Source organism: Lacerta agilis, chromosome 6 (assembly GCF_009819535.1).
Source record: "Lacerta agilis isolate rLacAgi1 chromosome 6, rLacAgi1.pri, whole genome shotgun sequence".
NCBI lineage: Eukaryota > Metazoa > Chordata > Lepidosauria > Squamata > Lacertidae > Lacerta > Lacerta agilis.
The window spans coordinates 25608705-25634722 of NC_046317.1; the positions used below are offsets into that span (position 1 = coordinate 25608705).

Here is a 26018-nt window from a genome sequence, read left to right on the forward strand (position 1 = left end):
GTGGAACAGCTGGTGTAGCCGAACTGGGCACCATGCTGCAGGGGCCCTCACAACAATGCTGCAGAATGGAGCGCAAGAGGCAGATTTTGAGAGCCCAACGTCCACCACTGCTAATGGCTTCAGGAGCACCATCTCTGGTTGGTTTGCCAGCTATGGCCGTTTGTGGACCAAGAAAAGCTTAGCTAGTGACCCCTCAACCTTTAGTCACCTCTCAGTTAAAGACGACTGCAATGCTCCCTGTGCAGGATTACCCTTGAATATGCAACTCCAGAAGTTGCAGCTGTGCAGAATGACTGGCACTGCAAGAAAAACTGGACCAGCAATGCACACACACACACACACACACACACACACACACACACACTCTCCAAAGTGCTGGTCTCAAAAGAGCCCATCTCATTCTCTTCTCCTCTTGTCATTCTACTCTTCTACTCCCTGCACAGAGAGCTCCCAAGAATCCCAAGAGATGCAACCTTCTGCAAAACCTAAATAACATTTTAATAGAGAGAAAATGTGATATCTGAAGGAGTAACATTCTCCCCTCCTTTTAAAGCCACCACCAAGTAGGCTTCAGTAACTCCGCTACCAATTTTCAATGCCTCTTTGAGCCATAGCAATTAAACTGAAAAGCAGAGTGAGCTCTGCTTTGATGTAATTAAAGGTATGATCTATTTCATTTAAACACCCCTGCAAACGCTCTCCTTAAAGCAACAAATATGAACAGTAGTCCATTTGCAAGGATTTTTCTTCTTCTTCCCAAGTCTTCCCAAGAGCCTTTTAGGGATGAAGCCAGAATTATAATTCTGAAGGGTGTCATGTACACTTCCACAAAGGCCTCATTACCTATGCCTCATACAGAAAGGCTGTAGTTGGATCATCAGAAAGTGATTTTATCTTTATATATATATACACATACATACCTGAGTCAAGCAACTCCGAGGGAGCCATGTTACAATAACCCGAAGTCTTTTGGTATTCTGTAATAAAGCACCACACTTGTTTATGTAATCACAGAATTGGACAGTTCCATATTCAAGTATGATCGATGGCCCAGTACCTGCTTGGAGTATTTGCTGCTGTGCAGGTTTTGCATTCTTTCTACATTTACAGCAAGAAAGCTCCCCTCCCTTAATTCCTTGGGTGAAATCCAGACTTTATGCATAGAATGATATTGGCCACAATGCAGCAATTGAATACCAAAAGCTCAGACATGGCTTTTCCCAGTTGTCAGCTACGGAACAGCTTGCTCTTTGCATTCCATCGACGACAATGGGAACCAGCTGTGCACGTGGTTCTTTGGATCCCAGCCATTGCCAGCACTACACATCACAAGGTCAATGTGCAGGAGGAAGCATGAGTGAATGGCAAATGACCCAGTTCCCCTGCAGGTGCTAAGTGCGCCTCTCCCTCTAAGCTGCCTGAAAGGGAGGCCACTTTTGAAACATATTAGCTTGGTGCCCAAACAGCTATTCTGTTCATTGGGGGACTCCAGTCCAGCAGAGGCTCCCATTGGCAAAAGGGAAGGAACAGACCCTCCAAGTGTCCCTATTTTCAAGGGTTGTCCCTGATTTAGAGAAGCTGTCCTGGTTTCTTACTTGATCCCAGAATGTCCCACTTTTCCTTAGGATGTCCCTATATTCATTGGAGAAATGTTGGAAGGTATGGAATTATGCAATGCCTGAACCAAGGAGATAAGTAACTATACAGCCTTTAGAAGACATCTGAAGGCAACCCTGGATAGGGAAGGTTTTTTATGTTTAATGTTTCATTATGTTTTTTATATATGTTGGAAGCTGCCCAGAGTGGCTGGGGCAGCTCAGTAAGATGTGTGGGTTATAAATAGTAAAATTATCATTGTGGAATGGGACGTCCCTATTTTCATCAGAGAAATGTTGGAGCATATGAAGAGAGGAAATTTTCACTGATTCCCCCAACACCACCTCCCATGTTATTCTCCAGTCTTCCAGAACAGATTTTCTGGGGGCACAGAGAACCGCAAGGGCAGAGAGGAAGTGAGCTTGGCGAAAACAGCCTCTCCACGCCACTACCAGTAAAAGTATTCCATTGGTGGAGTTCTTATGCAAACTTGGGATTCAAGCCTATAAAGATGCTCTGAACCTACCTATTATTATATAATAATAGCAGCGCATTGCCAGTGTTAGCAACTCCTGTCTGTAGTAGTTATAAGGCGAAGCCCAGCTTAGAAGGAAGATAATACTAATCTATGTTCCATCACTCCACTCAGAAAAGCTAAGAAGTTAATGCAAGCACACAGTACCACACTCTGTCCTTACCTAGTTTAGAATGGCAGCTTAAATATTGTCCATTTGCTTTTGACATTCTAAGCAACTCATAGCAGCATACATTTGCCACTAAAACCCACGTTTTACCTCATATCAAAACTATGAGGTAGGTTAGCTTGAGAAACAGTTAGTGTACGGAACAGCAAGACACATGTCCAAGGAGAGGAAATATGTGGCTATGCAGATGTTAAGATTCGAACTCTCATCAGCCCCAACCAGCATGGCCAATAAGCAGAGATGACAGGAGTTTGAACAGCCACAGATTTCTACACCCGTATTCTGGTTTCTAGCAGGGGCTTCAAGTTTCCCCCGCTGTACATTCATTAAGTTAACAGAGGCACACATTTAATAATTCCCTATGTTCAATCAGCCCAATTAAACCACTGTGGTAAAGACATAATATTTTTGCTCCTTTGATGCTTCTATTTATTCTATAAATATTTGGTCACCCTTCTGCGACTCTTTTTACTAAGCTGGTGCCCTGAAATTCATTAAAATTTTGCACAGCAAAATGATAACCTTAATTATAAAGACAACCTGCATGACCCAAATTACTTGATGCATTAAAGCAATCCTAGATGCCATCAGAGGTTGTTCACATATCTTTGCCCTCAAAGATTGAGAGAAAGAGAGTGTGTCCATGCATGCACGAAAGGGAATAAAGAGTCTGAGGAAACATACCTCTTTCTCGACAGGTCCACAAATTCATGTTATGTCTTGCACTAAGTAGAAAGAATGGAGTGGGGTTTTTTGTTTTGTTTTGCGGGGGACGGGATTCTTTGCACATTTTCTGTGCTGCAGAAAGTTTGAGAAGAAGCCGAGAGGGCAGCATCACACACCAGATAAGAGACAGAGCCAAGTGCTGCTCGCTCTCAGCCTACCTCACAGGGTTGTTAAGAGGATAAGACAGAGACAGAGAGATGCAGGCATACTGCCTTGAGAAATGTGGGGTGTAAACATACAAACAAATCAAATAATTGCTTCACTGTTCAAAGCATATTTTGGGTTTGTTTCGGGAATTTTCATTCATACTGTTTCACAGTCAAGTAAGGTTTCATTGGGAGATATGGGGTGATGGTACGCTTAAGTTGACTGAGGTAAATGGGCTTCGGAACAATGATGTCTGTGCTGGATTTGGCCAACGTTTTTACTAAAAGTAAAAATACCTAAGGGATGTATGAGTGACCATCTCGGAAACAATGCCTTCTGATCGGTTCTGTTCTAGCCTTTCGTTTAATTGTAGTTAAAAGGAGAAAAAGACACCCGCCTTTAAAACTCTAACAAGTCAGAACCCGCTGCACATTACTGGCATCAGAGTCCACAGCTTGCAGTCCGTTTTAACAGTCAGTCTGAAGTCAAAAGCACGCTCTCTTGAATGCATCCCTATCCCTGCGAAATTTCAGCAAAGCAATGCCACCCCCCCCCACTTTCCCACAAGCCCCCACCTCCATCTCCCAAACATGGCAATAACTTTATACACTGCAGGTTGAACTTGCAGAAATCAGCCCTGACTTGTCTCTGCTCTTAGTATGCTTGCGATGAGATCATTGTGCTCCCACTGAGAGCTCAAATTCTTTAACTTGACAAAAGACATAGGTGAATGTGTCACAGTTTTACTGTTATGCGGAGCTCCGATCCAGTAAAGATAACAAGAGCCCGTTCAGCGCTTGCCTATGCTCCAAATGTGTGTTAATCTAAAATGGCTGCCCGGTAATACTTTAATTGCAGTTTCATGGCAACAAATTGCCACTTAACCGTAATAAATTTTATTGCGGCTTAGCAGGGCTAACAAAGCAGGCATGCACCTGAAAGAAGAGGACGACAATGGAAATCCAGAACTTTATGTTCTGCACAGTATGTCACGGCGGAGGAGAACAAGCCACAATGCCAAGGTAGCTCCACACCAAAAGCATTTAGCATAAAAGGAGCTATACATGCCACAACCTCACTTCTCATCACTGAAATGCCTTTTCAAGATGCAAGTACTGCACATTCAGTACCAGCATGCTGCAAACTTTTTGAGATTTTCAATTAACCTAGATGACCAATAAATACAATCTCATTTAGTAGCAGGTGTCCCCCCCCCTTTTTAAAGAAAAACCTGAATACTAAGTAACATAGGTTGGTGGCTCATCCATACTGTCATTTAACGTGGATAGTAAACTTCTGTAGCTCCATTAGTTTTCTGTTGTCACTGCCTTCCCACACTTTCTCCTCTCTCAGTGTGGGTTTTCTCATACTCTCTCCTTTTTGGGAGTATCCTGGCAGGAGAAAATGCAGATTGAGGGAGGGGGAAATGTGGGAAGGCGGTGATATTCTAAATAGTGTGATGTTTATTTGTTTGTTTGTTTGTTTTGTGTGTGTGTAGCCTCCGATACTACTTAACCAGGCCAAATAAAACCACGAAGGACCAGAAAGCCAGTATATTTTATGGCAAACAGAATTTGGTTTGGAAACTGTGCCCATGTGCCTGCTAGGATGGGTAGATTTCATAACTAGAATTTCTGGCAAATGACAAAGTAGATCTACATCTTTACAGATACATATACGGTACATAGCATGGATTCTAGAAATCAACTGTAACAAGTGCAGGGAGAGAAGGGCAAGTATGATTAAGTGTGGTTAATCCCCAATGCATTTTAAGGGGGAGGAGACACCCAAAACATTTGCTCACATAAAGAGCAAATCCAAATATCCCAACACACAAACTCACACACAGCCTTCCACCATTAGAACCTGTTTTTATTGTTTGATATGCCTCCAGTTTCGAGAGTGCTTTACCCCAGGCAAGAATACTAGTTAAATATGTTCCATTGTATATTCATAGCTCCATCAGTCCTCCTCCAATTTAGCACATCAAAGCAAAGGCTTCATCACTTGCATGTGGATTATGCTAACATGAGTGACATTTGTAATCTTATAGGTCTCCAACTTAAGAAATGCTTTTAAGCCTGCTATTAAATAGGTAGCTGTGCTTTAAGAACCAGTCATATAATAGTTTATTTAAAGCCTTAATGAACTTCAGCCTCTTCGTTGCTAAATGCCACACTATATTACTTACAGAAAATTATTAGCCATCATCTTAGTACTTCTAGGTTATATTAAACAACTGTAAACCTGGCATGTACAGCTTTCACAGCAGCAGAATGAGCGCTTATAGGCAGAAAGAATGAATTTTAAAAGGATATCTACAACAGCACTAATACAGGAGCTTTATATTCCTATGTCTCAGAAGATCTTCTCAAAAGAATTCAGACAGCATAATTCAAAAGACCCATTGGCTCAAACATTGTTAGGGTTCACCTCTGCGGCATAATCTAAAATTGCTTTGTATTTCATTGCTTGGTCTTCAGGTTTTCACCAAAACTGTTTTCAGGAAGTGACACAGAAATTCTTGTTTAGTAAAATGAGAGAGAGAAAGTCCTTCCTATGCATATTAAGACAGCAAACTGCTTATTTGCTTGAGACCTGGTTGTTTGAGGGAACACATCTGAATGCGGCAAAACAGGGTTGGAAGGCTGTGAATCTATGCAACTACATTTTGACAAAGACCACTGAAATTGATATGCCTAAGTTAGGCCTGCCCTTTAATGTCAAGGGGTCTACTTTGAGGAGGACTAAAGTTAGAGACAACTCAGTTTCCCCAGTACATATGTATAATGACACGTTGAGGTTTGCTACAAAACTAGAAGTCAGCCAGAGCACGAAGGGTGGAAGGCAATCAAATTTCATTCATGAACAAACAAAAGGTTTGATATTACAACCGAACAAGTCCAAAGCATTGACGGGCACTCCAGCAAATGAAACCATTACTTTAAAATGTGCAGCTTAATTTTGATATAATCTTCTCTGCCTTTGTATTTTTGCCCAGCTAGCAGTAGAATGGATGGGCATTTCTCACTTCAAAGACTATCGATAGTGTGTTTAGGACATCCACATTAATTTCAGTGGCATTCCTCAGCTTGCATGGATCAGGTTCATACAGAGCTCCCTTAAGCACACTAAGATAAGGCACAGCACCATCGTTCAAACTACTAAGCTGCAACTCACATAAGTATGCCTTCCACAGGGAAATCCTGCTTATTCCTGCAGTTTGGAGGATGCGTGTGTCAGTGGCATTTAGTAAAGATCCAGAACTGTGCATGTTGCATCTTCCATTCAGACTTCCAACTAATGCTCCAAACTATCCATTATTTCCATAATGAAAGAGATCCTCCACATATGCTTAACCCTGTCATAGCGCAGAAATTCCCATGTGGAAGAATTGTCCAATGTTCCAGGAAATCAGCTGCTATATTATCAAACTGAATACTGTCCCGAGACTCTATCTTTTTATGAACAATTCATTACACACCTTCCTCTCACTGTGTGGGTATACTCACCAAGCCTTCTCTGAGTAAGTCCTTGCCTGCTAGAGGTGACTTTCCTGACCCCAGGTAAGCCAAACTAGTGACTTCCAGGGGAGACATTTACAAGGCAGCAACAGGGACAACTTGAGGAAGGGACCAAACGTGCATCCCATTTACTAAAGCTTGGCATAACTTTGAACTTCCTTAGTTGTACATAATGCCAATCTTCACGCCAATCTTACAGTGTTAACTTTTTCCAATTTTTATGCCGTATGGTATTATTATTATTATTATTATTATTATTATTATTATCCAATTTTAAAGCCTTATTGTCCAAAAGGGGAGTTTGTTCATTTACATGCATAATTTCAATTGCACACAGTTTGTGTATTGCTTGCCATGAATATTGTATATCAGCCTGTGCTCTTGGATAGTATCCCATGCCTGCAAATGTTGTGTGACTTGTCAGGTTAACTGGATACAATGCAAGGGCTCTGCGTACCTCACCTTCCAGGGCAGACCATTTAATAACATTTATCAGAAGGGTTGTGCAGCACTTCGCGACAGTATAATCAAAAGGCCTATAGCCGGAAGAAAACTGATTGGCCACTCCCAAACACCAGTCATAATGATACAGAAAGGTTTAAAGTGAAGTGAAAATTCTGCTCGAACATGTGCTGTGTCATTACCTAAGTTTTAAAAGAGTCTTCAAAACACAAGAGTTTTTAGCTTGACAACCCACATGACTGCACTGTATACAGAGCAACGCAATAGTGTTAGGAAATACACACTTCCTGTTGTTCACAAAGCCTAGATGACTTAGCTGATGAGAGCAAAAAATGAATCACAATACAGGGTTAATGTTGCCGTTATCTGCATATTTGAAACACTCAGCAACACTTTTGAGTTCTGTACCATTGCCAAAAGTCACCTATTCTGTAGAGTTAAATGCATTCCTTATTTTCATAAACCCATTAGAAAGCAGAAAAAAAGATTCTAAAGTTAAAAGCTGCATAAGAATTCATTTCTGAATTGAAGTCTACTATATTATTATTATTATTATTATTATTATTATTATTATTATTATTATTATTATTATTATTATAGTGCACTGAAGTCACACCCAATTACAAGTATTTTCATTTTAAGTTTTATTATTTAAATACACCATACTAGAGCAAATGTCTCTGAAAGTATCACAAATAAAAGTTTTCTTCTTCTTCATTCAGCAAATTAGGAGTAGGTGAAAATTTCTACATAGTAGCTGCTATGAGCTTGATTTTTTTTTCTTTTTTGTGTCATGGGAAGTAGCAACATTAGGACAAAAAAAAACACTTACATGCATACATACATTGTATTTTACAGAGATACAATAAAAGTGTTTGTGATAGAATATCACAAGAGCCCCATCTTTCCTTTATCTCATGTTTTGAGTTTTGAAACACATTTCCTTACAACACTTAAATATACAAAGAGCAAAGAGAATGTTGTTAAGGTAAAACACAGGGTACAAATTCTGACCAGTGCCCTGCTAATTGTTAATGAGGGTAGAAAGCAGACTCGAAAGCTTATCTTAATTAGCTTCATTAGTCATTTTCCCCACTCCCTCCCCACCCAAAGTTGTTCTCTTCCAGTGGACATTTTTCTCCATTTCCTCTACAGTCTCCCAATAGCCCAGATTCATGGAGTCCTTAATGTTCATTTTCAGTCATTTTAATACACCAATAAATGTGGGAAGGGCAACCAAGAGTAAAGAAGGTGCAATGGCATGGAGCTGGCATTGATGCTAGCTACAAAGGTGACTTGTCTACTGGAGACATGGGATCCATCTGTGATGAACAAAGTTTGAGATGAAGGCACGCATTCTGCAGTACTCTGACCTTTTAGCAGACCTGCAAGAAAATAAAAATGGGCATCTTAGCTAAAATGCTTGATTTGAGTCAAATGTGACTGGTTTCGCATTCTCCTTATTTGCTTATCTTATTAAATTACTTTCCAACTACAACTCTATTAAAGGTTTTCTGCAATACTTATCCAAGTCCTTGAATTGTTCAAACGGGGGGGGGGGGACCAAAACAGACCACACTAACAACAACAACAACAACAACAACAACAACATCCTTTAAGTTTTGACAGCCGTAAGATACATTTTTCACTAAGGAAAGATAGAAGCTTCTGATGGGAAATCCTACAGTTACCTTTTTTCTTTTATAAAAGATGCATTTCCCTTGGACAGGGATGAAATGACACGCCTTGCCTTTGAAGCACACAAAGTAAAGTGATCTTCTAAATTAGGAAAAATTCTGTCTAAAGCAAATAAGATACCCTCCCCTAGGCAACGCTAGTTAACATGCTGCATAGCACAAAAGCTAAATATAGACATTTTGGAATATTTTCCTCCCATTTAAGATTCTTCATCTGCTATGTTAGTTAACGTTACATAAACTCTGTAATATACGAAGTCAAACATGTGCCTCCACAGTGATGTGTTAATGAATTGTGATAATTAAAAATGCCTAGCTCAACAGAAATCTAACTTCCCTGGATAAAGTAGAAACGATCGACAGTCTTCAAATGCAATCTGTTTGCAATTACCAAAATGAAATAATATATTAGATTTTTATGGTTTTTAAATGACATTTTGAGCTTCCTAGGAAGTTTTTTTTTTACCCTTTCCCCAAGTTACTAAAAGCCTGAGGTCTATTAGTAACTGCAACCCCCCACTTTCCAGCTAATTAAAGTGGTGGAAGCTTGGAGGTTTAATTCCCCAGAGCTGATGCTCAGTGTGAGAAAGGTAATTTGTCTGTCCAGAACAAAGATTAGGGAGCAGCCAGCAAGCATATTTAATAAATGAGCATCAAGTGTCCTCTACTATGGACACAGACAATACCAATTATGTAAGTACAAGGGAATTGTTGAGCGATATGTAAACTAGAAGATTCTCTGCAACAGACAGAATAGCAAAACGTAACCTAACTCATGCTTTATTTAAAAGTATAGGAGCTAGAGCCAAGCAAATGCTCTGATCATCACCAATGAAAGGAAAACTTATACCTTGTGAAAAGGGTTTTAGGGGTAGGGAGTAGGAAAGAAACTTGATGAGCTTTTAGACAACATTCCTCAGCTATAAAGTGACAAAATCTGCACAGGACATCATAAACCTCCATCAAGCACCCAGCTTTTTGGGGGGGTATATTTTACTGTTCATAGTTGGGGTGGTAGTACAATATTTTGTTTATGATAGTAAGGATATGGTTTAAGAAGTGGTTCATGCTGGAAGCTACAGGCTTTCCATCCTTGCTGTATGGAGTTGATGTCTTCTGGAATAAAGGACTCTGGAACCATCTTATTAGACCAACATCAACTCCTGATCATCATGCAGAAATGATACTAACCAGGGCCAGAGCAAACAAATCACAATGCAATTAATCTAATTCCAGGGTTTTGCTTGGCTGTCTTCAGGTTGTCCATCACCAATAAAATGCCAATGGGCAAAGCAGAGTATGGGCTACTATTTCTATAGGTGGAATATATAGGGTGCAACATCAGAACTGTTTTCGGGCTCCCCTTAACGTTTACTAAAGCAGCAAGGCTATGCTGGGTAGTGTAAGCAGCAGAGATCAGAAGCACTCATTGTCCAACGAGTTACAATTCAAATGATAGGAAGCCAAAGGAAGAGGGTACTGGCTAAAAATGGAGTGAGGAAGAGGGGTGGGAGCAAGTAACACAGCACAAGCACACACAACAGCTTCATTTGCGAAGGGCTTTCTGTAGCACTAGCAGAACAAGCTTACTGGACTGAGAATTCCAATTTTCCCCTCTGAGTAATGCATAGATTAGTAACCCAAAATGATGAGGTACCAAAAAAGCGCACAATCCACTTTCTTCCCGGACTCTAGAATCCTATTAAACTTCGGCCATGAAAACTGAGCTTAACTTATAGTACACCACCCTCGCACAACCCCACTTGTGGAACTGATAAGCCACTCACCAGGCCATATTAGTGTCACCCGCTGAGAACATCACTTTGTCGTCTGCCCGCCCCCTTGCATTTTTCTTAACATACTGTAGCTATGCAGTTAATAGCCACAGAATCCAGTCACTGTTCTTATTGAAGTCTTCCTGCACAAAGAGTTACATGTAGGATGAATACAGCTATGCAGCCCCTGCAGCCCTGTTTCTATTCCCACTTATCTCTCTTCTGTAACTGCCAACATTAGTATTACTTTTGCTGAAGCACAGCAAGAACAAAAGCACCATAAAGCATATTAAACTGTTACTGTATGCACAAAACAAACAGATACACAAAAAGCTGAACTTGATGCAAGAAGTATTCCCTATATTTTAAACAGTTATTTAGAAACAGGGACTTGAGGATACCACCTGGCCTATAGGGGATTCTAAAACAATATTTAAAGAAGGCAGTCCTGCTAAACTCACTTACACAGGAAGAAGCCCTATTGAACTCAGTAGGACTTTCCTTGGAGTACAGAATGCATAGGAGTCCTTAACTACATCTAACATACTATTAAATTTAGGGTGGCTTTCTAGAACACACGTACTTAAAGCAATGCATCCCTATTAAGGGGCAGGTTCATGTTCTTCTGAACATATTAAGCCTCTAAAGATTCCCTGATGCTGCAGACTTCATAAGTTGCCCAAGGGTTGCTTCGTCTATTTCTTTTTTCTTTCTTTCTTTCCTTCCTTTTCTTTTTTTTATAAAAAAGACTTTATCTTCAAAATTCCTACTAACAGATAAATGTTATTTTTGCTATCCTTGGAACAGACATTAATGAAGTCCCTATTGTAAATCCATAAAGAATTACCAAGTGAAGTGTGCACTTTGTTTCAATGCAATAACTCAGTGCTGTGTGATTGCCTGGGTTAATGATGAAAAAGTCAAATATACTATCAGAGCTGATGGAAAAATCCATCACCAATCTGAAATTAAAATTCATCTGTGGTCAATAAGATTTAATATCCATGCAAGTGGCGCTGTAAAGAGTAAATGAATCAATGTCATCAATACATAATCAGTATGAAATATGATGTGAATAAAATTATGTGCAAGACTTGTGCATTCAGTGTTTTCTGGACCAGTGTGGAATGAACAGTCCCTTAACTGAAGGTTGACAGTAATTATTATAAATTAGGCATAGCAGTTATCAAAATGCACTCACTTGCATAGCTATGGGACTTATTAGGGAGATTAAAATAGATCTAAAAACTGTCCAGTTACAGCAGAGGTACAGAACAACTGTTGATTAAAACTGTTCCCTACTCTGCTAGCGAGTAAGCCATATTACACTTTAATACCAAAAACTAAAGAGACATAACGGACATGAACAAATGGTGCTAACAGAAATTAAAGCATTTTTCTTGAAAATCAAGCCAACTCTAACTGAACCAAATAATGTAACTATTTTTTCTAATGCTACTGCAATGATTCTACAAACCACTACTGTGCCATTAGCTTATCTGACTCTAGAATGCTACAATTAAGTACATGCACTTGTTAAGAGAGATCCAGATTATATCCCACAAGTCTTCTTGACTGCCAGAATTGTTTTGGCAAATGCGCCTACACACGTGCACACACAAACACACACACACACACACACACGAGAGAGAGAGAGAGACTTGACCCAAATTAAACTGGAGTCACTTCACAATTCAAGCACCTCCATGTTTGGAGCGTCACCCCGTTCACTACATTCCATCATGAAAAGCCATTTGAAAGATATTCAGTATTAGGCTGGAAAATGTATTAATCTTGTTTTAACTCTAATAAGGTCCATTAGCAATTGTTCAATATTCACCTTCTGGTCTGGCAGTAGTGGATTGCTCTGAAGTGAATTCAAATGACCATTGATGAGGGCTGTGGGTCTATCATGTTCGCAGAATAAACTGCCATTGATGTAGTGAAACCTGTCTCCAGGGACCAGGCGATTCCGGCAGGTAGAGCACGTAAAACACTGAAATGGGTGAACAAAATGCAAAGTTAAAACGGGGGGGGGGGGGGGGCATTAAAACAGCCAAAAAATATTATAATCTGAATTACGGCAAAGTTAAGGGATATATGGGACAGGAAGCTGCACCTGTTGGAACCCAATAGTGTGTTCAGACCTGCAGCACAACTAATCACTAGGACAACATACGCAACTTCAAATCCCTTTCCATTTATGACTAAGCCCGTTTTACGAATCTAGAGCAGACGTTGCTTTTATTCCAATATAGATCTGTGCACAGATGCTGCAATATTTGGGGTGTAGGGCGGGGACAGTGTCAGAAAGACAATTTTTTTCCTACCTTAAGATGATAGACATTCCCTTGTGCTCTCATAACCAGCTCACTAGCAGGAATTGACTGCCCACAAGCACTGCAAGCGCCGCTATTTCCAAATAACCTGAAAACAAAAAGGTGATGCTTATTATTTTCTCCCCCCACCTGAGACACTTGTGAATCAAGAAGCCAGTTCTGAAAGAGCCATTTCAACTTGTCAAAATCCACCCCTGAAGCTTGTTTACATACTTTGGGGCGTGATAATTTAAGAGACGCAACACAAGCCAAATTGCCACAGGAGCACCCTAGACCTCTCAAGACTTGGAAGCACAGGATCTAATAAAATATTAACTTGCATCCAGCAACAAAAACCAATTCTGTACAACATTTTTTATCAGATTACTGGGTTTGTCATAAAAAGGGGGCAGAATTCATGACTGGAGTTTAAATGCATTGTGTCCTTGAAATTATATGAAGAACTTTTTTGTACTTTAATCATATCTTGAGAGATGAGTCATCAAAAGGGTTAAGAGGATTTGATTGTATATCTAAGACGACATCATGCTCAGTGTATTGAAACTCCAGTAAACCTCCAGCAGGGCAGAGTTTCCATTAGAAACTCTCGGCTATCCAGGTTGATATATAATGTGTATGGGTTAACCTTTTCAATCATGGTGTCAACACTTTAGATTTGCCTCTGCTCATCTCTTTCATCCTAACCTTCTCTCTCTCTCTTGATAATGAAATGCTTGCTCCAACTTCCCTCTATCTGCTCCTGAGTCCACAATTTAGATTACTTCATCTCTGCTAGCAACAAACTGAATGAAATTTCGATTTGAGCAGAAAGTAATTTACCGGGATCTGGACCCATTTGTCATCATATCTCTCTGGGTGTTTGCTGTATCACTGCAGTTTTCCTATGCAATCAAATGAGACCACAACATCTGCCATGGGGTGGGGGGGGGAGACAGAGAGAGAAGAGGAAAAGCAGAAGGAGGAGGGGGGAAGGACTGAAAGAAAATATACACAATTCTTCTAATGCATTTAAAGGCACAACATACTGATTTGAGCTACAATACTTTAATGAATATTGATCTCCCACTTTTACAGAATATGTATGCTAGAATTTTTTAATGGTTTTTTTTCTCTCTTGTTTGCTTTTCTGCAGTTTCTCACTGCATCCACAGCTATTACAATGATGGACCATCTCATAGTGAAGGAAGAATCTGAACTAGCTGGCAGGGTCCCCCTCCCATAGCATAGGATTTGGGTGCTTTGGGGGGGGGGCGAGGAGAGAGAGAGTGCAATAGCATCTATAAAATAAATGTACCGGTGTCATAATATTAATTATTTCCATTGCCTTTTTTGCCCAATAGTAAAGTCATACATTTGTGCTTGTGTATCAGTCTGGAGGACGCGTTACTACTGAAAATGCTGTGATCTGAATGTTTGCTGCGTGCCTCCGTATCAAGGAGGGGGGACGAAAATAATTGCTTTGAGTTTTCCAGAATCAGTGCTTGCAGAGGGAGGCTTGTCATGTTCAAACTACTAATTTGCTGTCGCCACTTTATTGAAAATAGCCTGTAAGTTGGTATTAAATGTATCGACTGAACGACAGGGAGAGTAGTAAAACTGCCCCTTAAGATGGCTTTTAATAGGAAGCCTGAGAAACAAATTTTGCAGCAGCATCGATTTGAAGAGTTCAATCAAAACTCCATTTCAAAACTAATTAGTCTGAGATCCGCAACACACTGACACTTTCTTGCGAGTCAGAATGGATACAAAGGGAAAGCTAAACTAATATACTGCCAAGACCTCCAGCCTAAAAAGGGCTGAACCATCCAGAAAAAAGTAGATGGATGCTATTCTAGCATCTGCTGGATCAGGAGGACTTCAAAGTATTTACAAGGACAACCGATTTCACTGAGAGCTTTCACTGTGTGTATTCTTTCCACCACTCCCCATTATCAGTGGCAACGTTCTAGATCTAGAAGGCAGTCATTTAAAGAGGCAGCGAGAAAGGCATATTTAGGTCCATCTGCAGAACTGTGACTAAAGTGGCAGCAAAAAATACAACAAAGCTTTTCTAGAATGGCAAAAGGAAGATCTCATAGCTGTAGAAATACTCTCCTCCCAGAAGTACACACCGGCACACACCCCTCTTTTAAAGGAGGCAAGACAAGAGAAAAAAAAAAACCCTGTTTCGCAGCCTCCTGTGGAAGAGGCGAGGATTTCAAATGCGCCACAAAATTATAAAATCATTTTTAATCATGCTGCTTTAACTGTGACACATTCTCTTCATAAAGTATGTGTGTATCATACAAACTTCCCTGTGCAATGGTGGTTGTGCATCTAAATAAAATTTTAATAATTGCAAGTCAAAAATGTAATCCCAAAAGCTACTTGTACATCATTTTACACACACACACACACACACACACACACACACAGAGAGAGAGAGAGAGAGAGAGAGAGAGCGCCAACCTCATTCTGGAAGAATTTGAATTTTTGGAAGTCACAACCAAAACTAACTTAAGGCAGTCTATGTAATCTGCAGGGTTAGGCTACTACTGAAGCAAATGTCCAGGACTTTGCCTGTTACTTTTTTTAGATGCTTTTCTTTTCTTTCCTACTAATGAGAATACTCTTATTTTGCGGCACTTTATCAGAAGCTTCAGATAATTTTTGTTTCACCATGAAGACAATCATTGTTAACTATCCTCATCCTGAAAAGTTGTTTTTATATGGGTTCTGTGAGAGAGGAGAGTTAATTAGCTAATCAGGGAGACTGTCCAGGACAGTATTTAATTTAAAAGGCTGGAGGCTTTAGGTGCTCAATTAAGTAACTATTGGTCTCAGACTGGACTTTAATGGGCTCTTTTCTCTTTAACTCCAGCAATGGGGGAGAGATACCCCAGGTCAGGCTAATTAAAGCCAGGGGACTCTTTAATTGCGATGACAGAAGTGGTTTCAGTTTCCTCTCTTTGGGTCTTGGAGTCCAAAGAGGTTGTTAATATTTCAACATTTGGGCAACACAATCAATCACTAACACTGAGATGTTCCATATATGGATGAAAGGTCCTACATTTTGCAGCATTATGTAATGCCACCTTAAATTAATCACAACTCTCTTCCTCATTCAAAACCTTAAGAAGGGAACAGAGGTGATGAGATGGGAACAAGAGGATGGGGGCGCGCGGGGGGGGGGAGCTGAAAATTTCTATTTATTCAACTGGAACACTTTTAAAATAAACTACAGAAAAGTAAGGTGCAGTGTGGGGATTTATTTTTACCATGCTGTGGAAACCAAACAGCTCTGCACCACAAAGAGTTTTACATTGCCAGCCCTACAGTTCAATTTTCCCCTGGCACCTGAAAGGGGCGGGGAGAGGAGAGAGGAAGAGAAGGGAGGGGGGTGACATATCTGTACCCAGAAGCATCCAAACTTCCTAGCTGAAAGAAAAGCACATCCAAAGCTACTGATCCAGAAGCAATTGGTTTTCCATCAGATTTCCTATACCAGATCCAAATTCTGTGCCAGCTGTATCAGATGTAACAAAGGCTACGCAAAAAATTATGCCTACAGCCAAGTCCATTAAAGGTACTTCAGCATAACTACAGCCCAAGCACCTTAAAAGCACCAGAAGCTATTGATACTTAAGGGGGAGGAAGGCGGCTGTGCAAGTGCTGCATTAGAGGGAGAGGGAGAGAGAAGGGGGGAAGAGAGAGGAAAAAATATCAGCCAAATTACGCTTGGTTAATTCAGAGTAACAGATCTGCCCCCAAGTGAATTGGAGGCCTTGAATTAATTCTGTTATGACAAATCAAGATAAACGTTCCCCCTAAATTGCATGCGATTTAATTAATTTTTGAGATCCTGGATTTTTTTTCCAAGCTAATAGTTCACATGCTCCTGTGCTGTCATTGTGCTTGAGTGGGCAGACTTCAAAGTGATATTAAATAACCAACTATTAGATTTACCTAGCACGTCCTATTGGAAAAATGCCATTTAATTACCTAGCCTGTTCAATTAAAGGGACAGCATTCCCTGAATATAGCAGCTTGCTGTTGATTACCAGAAAAATGAACTCGTTGCCTGGCTGCTCCCTCCCTTTCCTCCCCTCCTCAAATGGCTCATACTGTGGACAGACAGCCCAAGTGAATGGCAATGAGCAGCAAGGAGAACAGAGAACATCTTTTGCCTGTTGGAATGGGAATCAGGTGCTTGCCACCCGGCATGTCAAGCACAGTGCCACTTTTTTTGGGGGGGGGGGGAGGTGACCATGCTCTCATGATCTAGGAAAGGCTATATGCTCCTCACCTGCCCCCCCAACCCAAAAATATATTTCCACTGCCACCTCAGTAGCAAACTCCAGGTGAGATATAAGAGATTATAATCATACTAAACAGACATTTGTACAGAAAGAGTTCTCAAGCAGCACTAGCCCTTTAAGAAAAGCCTAGTTTGTTTCTCCCTCCCCACCACCTCTTTCAACCCCCCCCCCCAAGCCTATTCCTCTCTTGCTCTCTCCAAGGCCAATTTTGTTAATTAAATGTTTTGTTGCGACACAGCTCTCATTCATTTGGACACGTCATTCCAGGCAGATCTAAGCCAGGGACGAGATCTCATTAGATAAAACCTATCAGAACTAAGAGAAAATGGAGGAGACACTAATTAAAGCTCTTAATTGTGCAGATTCACTGCCACGCTGCTGCTTTATCTAGAATCTCATAGCTGGGAGGGCTGCCCATCACCCTTCTCCCTTCCAAATAAATCCTCCCTTTGCTTAGGGTACTATGGTTGTGAGTTAAGGGGTCAAAGAAGAGTCAATGTATTGCTATCCTTTTACTTACATGCACACCCCACAGCCCTCCGCTGCCAATAAAATCTGTGGCAATCCTTAGATAAGGTAAGGCTGGTTTGGTAAAGCCACTACCCAGATTTAGTTGTAGAGGCCCATAGTGGTGGTTTAAAAAACCCCAGTTGTCTTGTCCTATCAAGAGACTTCAAGCAGCCCAGTCCCTATCACCTCAGAGGCTGAATGACCAATTGTCTCTAAGCTTTATGACAAACATCTCATTGAAAGTCCCCTTAAAATCAACTTGGAAATATCTGCAAGCAGTCAAAAGAACAAAATCACGACTTGTTTCTATATATTTTCCTACATGATTCTCAATAAAAACCACACACTGAAGAACACTGGTAAAATGGTAAAATCTTGTTTGTTAGTAGATTAGGACATGCAGCTACTTATGTCTGAAAGTCATCACGGTCACAGATGAAAATGCTGGAACTTTATGTACTTGGGTCAGTAGACCTTTATCCTATGGAACAAATAAGCTTCCAGAAGTGCACACTCAAGTATCTGTATTTTATTGGACAAGCTATTCAGTTCTAGTGAAGAGTCAGACTGATGGAACAAAATCAGTTCAAATTTACCATCTGATAAAGCACCCTATTTATAATAGCCTATATTAAAACTGTAATAAGTTTTGGCCACACAAAAACCTGAGGCAGGGATTCCAATAAGCTGGCCTGAACTTGCCTTAGGGGTACAGTAGACAACTTCTCTTTTTAATTAGTAGTGATCAGAAGAGGTTTGTTTGATGGTTTTAGTAGAGAGAGACGAAATCTGTACTGTTCATTGAATCTGAACAGTAGTGTCAATTTTTCCACTTCAAACAAACCTCTTTTTCTAACCGTTCTGCTCTATTTAATTAGAATTCTGTCTCGCTTATGCAGTTGCTTCGGACAGGGATCAAGAACGCATCGCTGTAAGCCTGCACACACTGATTTTCAAGCATTTACTTTAAAAATCCACACACTTAGCAAAATGAATGCTGCAATCCCTTAAAACCTTTCTATTGCCATTTTGTTTTCTGTATTCTATTTAGCTGATTGAAGGTGCTAGCATAAAGAAGAGGCATTATCAGAACAAGAAAGGGTCTCCTTATTGGTGTCACTATTTCAAAATGCTGTTGCTTCCAGAATCAGAACAAAGTAATATTTAGTATGCAACTTACAGTGTTGTTACATAGTTAAATGTACAAATTCCAGAAGAAATAGACATGAAGAGATGATTTTAACCACTAAAGCTTGCTCACTCCTACCAAGAACTGGGATACTTTTTCAAATCTATTCTAAAGTATGAAAATCAAGACTATCCAGAAAAAAACTCCATATGCCTTTACCTCACATTCTTTATATGCCAAAGAAGGTGGGAGGGGGCTGTTTAATTACTGGTTGCTGAACTAGAACACCTCCTCAAAGCATTCATGTGCATCAGTCTATCAAGTCATTTACTCAAATTAAATGTGTAATCCTTCAAAATGCCTCCTTTCAAAATGAGTTTAAAGGAGCTTGAGTTCACCTGAAAAGACTGAATGGGCACCTGGACCTCTTAAATTCTTTCTATTAATTGCTCTAAAACTAGTGGGGTGGGGCGAAGAAACAAACACATTTTTGTTATGCAAAGTGGAGGAGATGCAGAATACCAGATGCAATTAGAAATATTTTAAGCATTTATCAAACTATACACATGTTCACTTTTATACTGAAAGATATGCTCCACAGCAATAGGAAAGCATGTACAGTATTACCACTGTGTTGGGTGTGCAGTGTTTGGCACAGGAGGCAGTCACAGTCCCTTCAACGATTAATCAACTCTTTCACAATGATTACAGAGAATGAGTCATTCCATTTTTATTTAAAGGTGCTTATGCAAATAATAATATAATAAATCAGATACTAAAAGGGTAGATCTCTCACTGTTTTAGCCTTTTTCCGCTACTGTTCTAGCAAACTCTATGCTTGTTCTCACCCCTTTAGGTTCCAAACAAGCATCCTTCTGCCCCACTACCATAGTAGCTTTGGGCAGCCAACTGATTTAAACCAGGACTTCTCTCTTTAAAGTTTAGGATCACTTTAGGAGTTTTATTCTACCACATCTCTCCTCGGGCCATCTACCCAAGTTTCCTACAGTAATCCAGGAAAAGGATTGTTTCATGAAATCAGGCTTCTAGTTTTGAACTACCACTTGCAACCAGAGGTATTTCGGGCCTGCAGTTCCTTCTGCTTCATAGGAAAAGTATGGATTTGTGTATTCAAGAAACCAGCTAACCAGCCTACCTTCCCCTGTGTCTCTCTCACCTGATGTAGTCGTTTCTGCACAGGATCATGCCGCTCTTAGTGTAGCAGGACGTACCAATTTCTCCCAGCTGGGCTTGGCAGCAGGAGCACTTCAGGCACCGGCTGTGCCAATAGCTATCCATGGCATAGAGCAAGAAGCGATCAGCAATCTTCCCCCCGCAGCCTGCACATCTTTTCCATGAGAGGGAGCCACTGGTGACCGGGGGAGGCTGCGAACTGCTGCCTGGGTTCACCATGGTCTGGATAAGGGAATAAGAAATAAAGAAAAATGAGACGAAGGGATTGATTCTCAGACTAAGAGCTCTTGCAACCTACCCCTCCACGCCCAAGAAAGATTGGGAATAGCAGCAACTTGTTTACTTTTCAAAGCCTTTGTTCTGGGTTAATTAGCTGCCTCCCCTTCCAAGTTGGCTGGTGGTGCTCAATGACAGTTTTAGCTTGCAATACTGCTGTCAAACTTAGAGTGACCCCCGCTTTGTTTGCTGCCAGGAAAGTACACACACCTGGAGTCTCACAGTCTACATGGCCCTCCCAGATATAAATTGCTGGGCCCCACAGTCCTAAAAAACGAGAATGGCATTAAAAAACAGCTGGGATGAGGCCACAATCCCTGACCACAACTCTTGGGAGTGCAGCTGTAGCTCACTAGATGGGAACAGTTCTGGGGATTGTTTGGTCTATTTTACAGGAGAGGCAAGTATAAGCTCCGGAGAAAACTGTGAGAAAGTTGTGAAACTAGTTTTTCAAGGTCTCCTTTTCATGCTATTGTTATCTGCAAGGGCTCAGCCAGGATCGTCCCTATTTATTTATTATTTCTTCAAAAGATCAAATGAAAGTGGGGGTCCCCCTCCCAAAGGACGCTTTACTGGATAATAGATCACTTAACTTTCAGAAGCCTGTTAACTTCCTATACAAACACATCTACTTTTGTCTCACTAATCTGCCCTTGATCAGCAATTTAAATGCTAAGCGCTTTGTTGCCCTAAAAAAAAAAGTTTTGCGTAAAAGCAGAGAGGCAGAACAATCAAGCATGCCCCACTCAGGAAACAGCTAGCACGGCTAGCTGTAAAAGTACTGCTTGGGGAGGGGTGGAGGTGGAAATAGACACACATGCAAACCCACAAGTGTTTTTCTCACTTTCTAATAAATGCTTTGTACAAGCAGGGCAACAGGGAGATTAATAATGGAACCAATTCATAAAGCTTACTCCAAACTGATTAATTTGCTCTGCCTCAAATCCAGTAGTCGAACAGGCTACTGTTCAGTCATTTGCACTATAAAAAGATCAAGTTATTTACTGCCAATTAAGCAGTGTGTTTTCCCTTTGTCCTTTGTAAGCTGTCCATGCTCAAGCTAAAGCATCTGGCTGTTTGCTAAGACATACCTCTGAAGCGAACGAGTGAAGAGGAGAGGGCAAACTTTTCCTGCCACTTAGTTGCCCAACTTAGTTACAACAGAAGCTTCAGGGTCCTTAAAATAGGCCACTTTAAAAAAAATTTAAAGGACCAAACAAAACAGGATTTCCTTCAAAATAACTCCTGATCATATGTTTAGTTGACCACACAATAAACCAGACTGCGAACTGCACCAATTAAGACTGTAACTAAAAACCCCGAGACTTGGGAAAGAGAACCACTCTAAAAGCCATTAGCATTGCATTTCTCTGAATGCATCATATACCTTTATGTAAATTGATTTCTGATGCATTTAACTCACGGAATGGCCTTTTGTTACCATTTCCAGCAATATGAATCTGCATTTCTTATTTCTGATTAAAAGCAAAAAGGATTCCTAAAGTATGTTAAACCTACTTCCCATCTTTCCAAGACCAAAAACACCCCACACAAGCCCCACTGCCTTGCTCCCACCCACACTGTCTTTGTTGAAAGGTAAATATTATATATAAAAGGAAACGCTACACTGACAGAAGCATCCAGTAACCCCATTAAGCTAAAGCTCTTAAGGACAAGCAATACCTTAATGCTGATTAAATCTAAAAGAGATGAATCAAGAGGACTGACCAGAAAGTGACTCCCTTGATAACTAAGGACGGGCCCTCATCAAGTTTCATTTGGAGTTGGGGGGGTGGGGGCAGAGAAAGAGAAGGAAAGCTTTTAACTTAAATAGGCTTACTCTGGTAATTACACAGCCAAGCAATTTAGGTCCTGGAACAGAGGCAATGAAACAGAAAGGAGAGCTGGCAGCTAGAGGCAAAACACACACCCCCTCCCTCCTTTTAACAACGTCTCTGGTGATTTTAATGGAGACCAAGGGAGGGACAAGCGTAGAGCTTGCAATTTGTAGTACCAAAAAAAAAAAATGGATGCTTAATTCACGGCTTGGTTTTAATTAGGTTGATTCATCAGATTTCCCCTGAACAAAAAGGAGGAGAAAAGGAGGGGAGAGAGAAAGAGAGAAAGGAGAGGGAGAGAAGAGAGCAAATTCCTCACTTAAGATTATTCTTTCTCCTTTTCCTCCTCCTCCAAACCTGCCACTGTTTCAAAATAAGTGTTTTTTTACTACAAAGAAAGTGGGCGACCGTTCCTCCCACCTCCTCCGCGACTCCCAGGCAGAACCGGGCGCGGGCGGGGGGGAGAGAAGCAGCGCGGGGCAAAGCAGGCAGCCTTTTGTACCGCTACGCCGGGCTGCGGGCGGCCCCGCCGTCGCTTGGCTCCCGGGAGGTGCAGCCAGCTTCCCCCCCCCCCCCATCTGATTCCAGGCGATGGCGGGGGTGGCCGTGTTTACTTCCCACTCCGGACCACAACGAAGTGGAGAGGGAGGGAGGGAGAGGAAAGGAGAAACAGCTACAATCATCCAAAAGAGGGGGGAAAACGCACCACCAAGCAGCTCTCTCTTTCTCCACTCCCGCCCCGCGCCCACGTCTTACCTGTTTCCCCTCTATGGTGCAAGAGGCCGTGGACAACGTGGCTGTAGCTTCGGGAGAGCTCTCGCAAGGGGAGACCGGCGGGTGGTGCTGGTGGGCTGGCCCGGCTTGATACCGATTGACGGCGGACAAATTCGGAGCGGGTGCTCAGCACCAAACCCAGCGCGCTCGCCGGGATACGAGGAGCAGCAAACCTCAGTCCGGGTCAGGGAACTGCAAGCAGCCCCGGGGCTGGGAGGGAGGAGGTGGTGTTGAAAATGTCCGAGAAGCGTTTGCTCCAGCCCTCCTTTCCTTCTTTGCTGCTGCTGCTGCTGCTGCTGCTTCGTCCTACTCTCGCTGCTTCCCCTCGAGGGGAGATGCAGAGCTGAGTTGGTGCTGCTGCTGCTGCTGCAAAAGGCGAGCACGGGCGGCGGCGCCGCTCTCACTGCTGCTGCTGCAATAGCTGGGTTAAGTTTTGGCAGATGTGGCCGCACTTCCGAGCTCGCTCGCGCTTCCCCCCCACCCCTTTCCCGCCGCCACCTCCCTGTAGCGGGGCTCGGGCGGCTTCCAAAGCCTCTCGCCGCCAACGGCCAACGCAGGGGAAAAGTCCCGAGAGTGGGGCAGCGAAGGAGCCGGAGCGCGCGGCTGTTGCTGCTGCTGCTGTTAAGACGACGACAACGACGACGACGACTGAGGAGGCGGCGGCTTCTTCTGCTTCTCCTTCCTCCTCTCACGACCCTCCGCGGCTCCCCGGGCGGCACTGCCTCGTCTCCGGACGCGCGCAGTGGAGGCCTCCGTCTCCCCGCTGGCGCCTTCCTAGCTGCCTCTCTCCGCCGCTCTTGCCCATGTGTTACTGACAGAGCAGAACCCCAACTACTCCGCGGCTCGGCCCCTCGCGTCACAGCCGCGTCGGCCAATCCGCCCGCGGCTTGTTGAGGCGGAATAATAAAACCTGCCAATCGCGAGCGGGAGGACAAAGGGACGGGGCTGGGGGGGAGGGAGTCGGGAGTCGAGTCAGGTGGGGAGTCGAGCGGGGCGGCAGAAGCTCGAGCGAGCGAGGAGGGGGCAGGACGTCGTTGTCGTCCGCTTCACTCAGCTCCTCGTCCGGCAGACCGTCTCCTCCTTGGCCGCCGTGTTTACCAGTCCTTCCTTCCTGTCATTAAAGGCCCCAGTCCTTCTGCGCGCCCTTCCTCGGGACAAGAAGCACTTATTAACACGCGCTTAAAACTCGAACGCAAAATTCCCCGAGCACAAACTATGCGTAGGATCGCAGGCCGCGAGCACCGAAACTTAAAATCACCTGAGGGAGCGGAGCCAGCGGGGTGGGGGGAAGACGTGATAGGATGAGGTTAAGGTTATGCTGTCGCCTCCTGCGCGCGCCTTTGGGAGCGGAGTCCGTTAAATTCCGTTGGGAGTTTAAACTTCTGGGCAGAACGCGCAGGGGCGTCAAGGCAACGGGGGGTCGCGAGAACAAAATTTTCTTTTTTCGCCCAAAAGTAACAGGCGCGGGGCTGTGTAATCCCCTCATGAGGGCTTCTCCTTTGCTGGGAACGAACCCCGACGAAACTCTGAAATATTAGGGTGACGAGATGCTCACTTTTTATCAGGGTGCTCGCTTATCAAGTGTCCACCACCTTCATGCAGAGTATTGCTTTGCAGGTTTCAAAAAGCTCATTTGCAAATACCCACCCCACCCTGCGAGTAGATTTAGATAATCTTTATTCTGGCAAAATACAGAACATTTTGCGGTTTTATATTCTGATTTTCTTCCGTGAACCGCCCTGAGACCTCCGGGTATAGGGCGGTACAGTATATAAATTCAATCAATGAGGATGGGGTGGTTGGTGGACGATTTTTTTTTAATTAAAAAAAATAATCTGGTCCTGAAGTGACTTCCAAGCAATCCATTACAATCTGTTGCAGCCTAACAGGATGGCCCTAACTTGGCAGAGAGAGAGAGAAATACCTGAAATACAGAACAAAACTCTTATCAATACAGGACATGGGCATGGAGGCGGGGAACACAAAAGATCACACAAAATACTGTACTGAAAAGCATTGAAAGCACTCAATTAATTGAGGTTCTGCTCTCCCCACCCCCAGCAGATGCCTGTCCCCAGCAAAAGCTTGCTGCCTTTTAATGTCCTCTTTTTGGGGGCTGGGGTGTATTTTTACCCATTTTTTAAAAAAAGCTAAAGAACTTTGGTGGGCGATCTTCGGGGGGGGGGGAGCTGTGTCTCCCCCTAACAAAAATCTTGGCTATGCCCATGATACAGGATGTAGCTTTTTACATGAAAATATGGGACAATCCTGTATTATACAGAACAGGTGGCAACCCTGCTGTATTTACTCAAGCGCCATCGAATCTTAATGCACACCTCAATTTTCAGAACCTTGAAACCCAAAAAAGTATTTGCTGGCAAATCTAAATGTGACATCAAATCTAATGTGCACCTGAATTTTCGCAGCGTAATTTGGCCAAAAAATGTGAGCATTAGATTCAAGTAAATACAGTGTTTGCATTTATTTGACCAGAGCTTCCCCGGAGCAGAGCAAACCAGTGAACCCCAGTCCAAATTCAGTGTGCTGCTCCATGCTGGCTCCTTTGGGCTGAATAGTTCAGCAACTGCTGTCGCTGCTCCCCTTCACTTACTGGAAATGTTACTGGGTCTAAACAAATGTGTGCTGCACTGCACTAGATAGATGGGTAGCCTTCAGTAAAATTGAGGATGACTATAATGCCCCCAAAGCCTGACTTTTAGCACCTTTTGCCCTGCTGGCCTTTCCCAATCTTTCCTCTTTGTGGAACCACATAGGCTTCAAATGGAGGGGCTTGTAGCAGGGACGTTGGCTCAACAGGTTTTGCAAGTTGGACAGGACTGTGACTTTCCCCAGTGCTAAGCTCTAAGGCAGATCCAAAGAGGATTAGTGCCAACATTAAACGCCGCTGTAACTATTTTCCATAACTCCTTTTCCGATACTCCTCCTTCCACCTTCCTGCTGAGTGCTGAAGCAGAGAACTTGAGGACTCTGCAGTGGGAAGTTCAGTTTTGAAAAGGGCTTTTACTTTC

General features: G+C 42.4%; 1 protein-coding gene across 1 annotated transcript; it reads right to left on the reverse strand.

The window, feature by feature from the left end:
* Window positions 1-7786: 7786 nt before the first annotated feature.
* Window positions 7787-23116, reverse strand: LMO4 (LIM domain only 4). Its single transcript, XM_033151653.1, has 5 exons — window positions 22972-23116; window positions 20085-20323; window positions 12962-13058; window positions 12472-12627; window positions 7787-8544 (listed from the first exon to the last, which is right to left on the reverse strand). Exons 2-5 carry the CDS (start codon window positions 20318-20320, stop codon window positions 8536-8538), a joined length of 498 nt encoding a protein of 165 aa, XP_033007544.1. The 5' UTR covers window positions 20321-20323; window positions 22972-23116; the 3' UTR covers window positions 7787-8535.
* Window positions 23117-26018: the final 2902 nt, after the last annotated feature.

Excerpts from the sequence above, each read along its gene's own strand:
- LMO4 (XM_033151653.1), bottom strand. The coding sequence starts at position 20,320 with ATGGTGAACCCAGGCAGCAGTTCGCAGCCTCCCCCGGTCACCAGTGGC. Across the intron at positions 13,059-20,084 it reads TGCAGAAACGACTACATCAG|GTTATTTGGAAATAGCGGCG; the intron begins GTGAGAGAGACA and ends TTTTGTTTTCAG. Across the intron at positions 12,628-12,961 it reads GGAATGTCTATCATCTTAAG|TGTTTTACGTGCTCTACCTG; the intron begins GTAGGAAAAAAA and ends CACCCATTTCAG.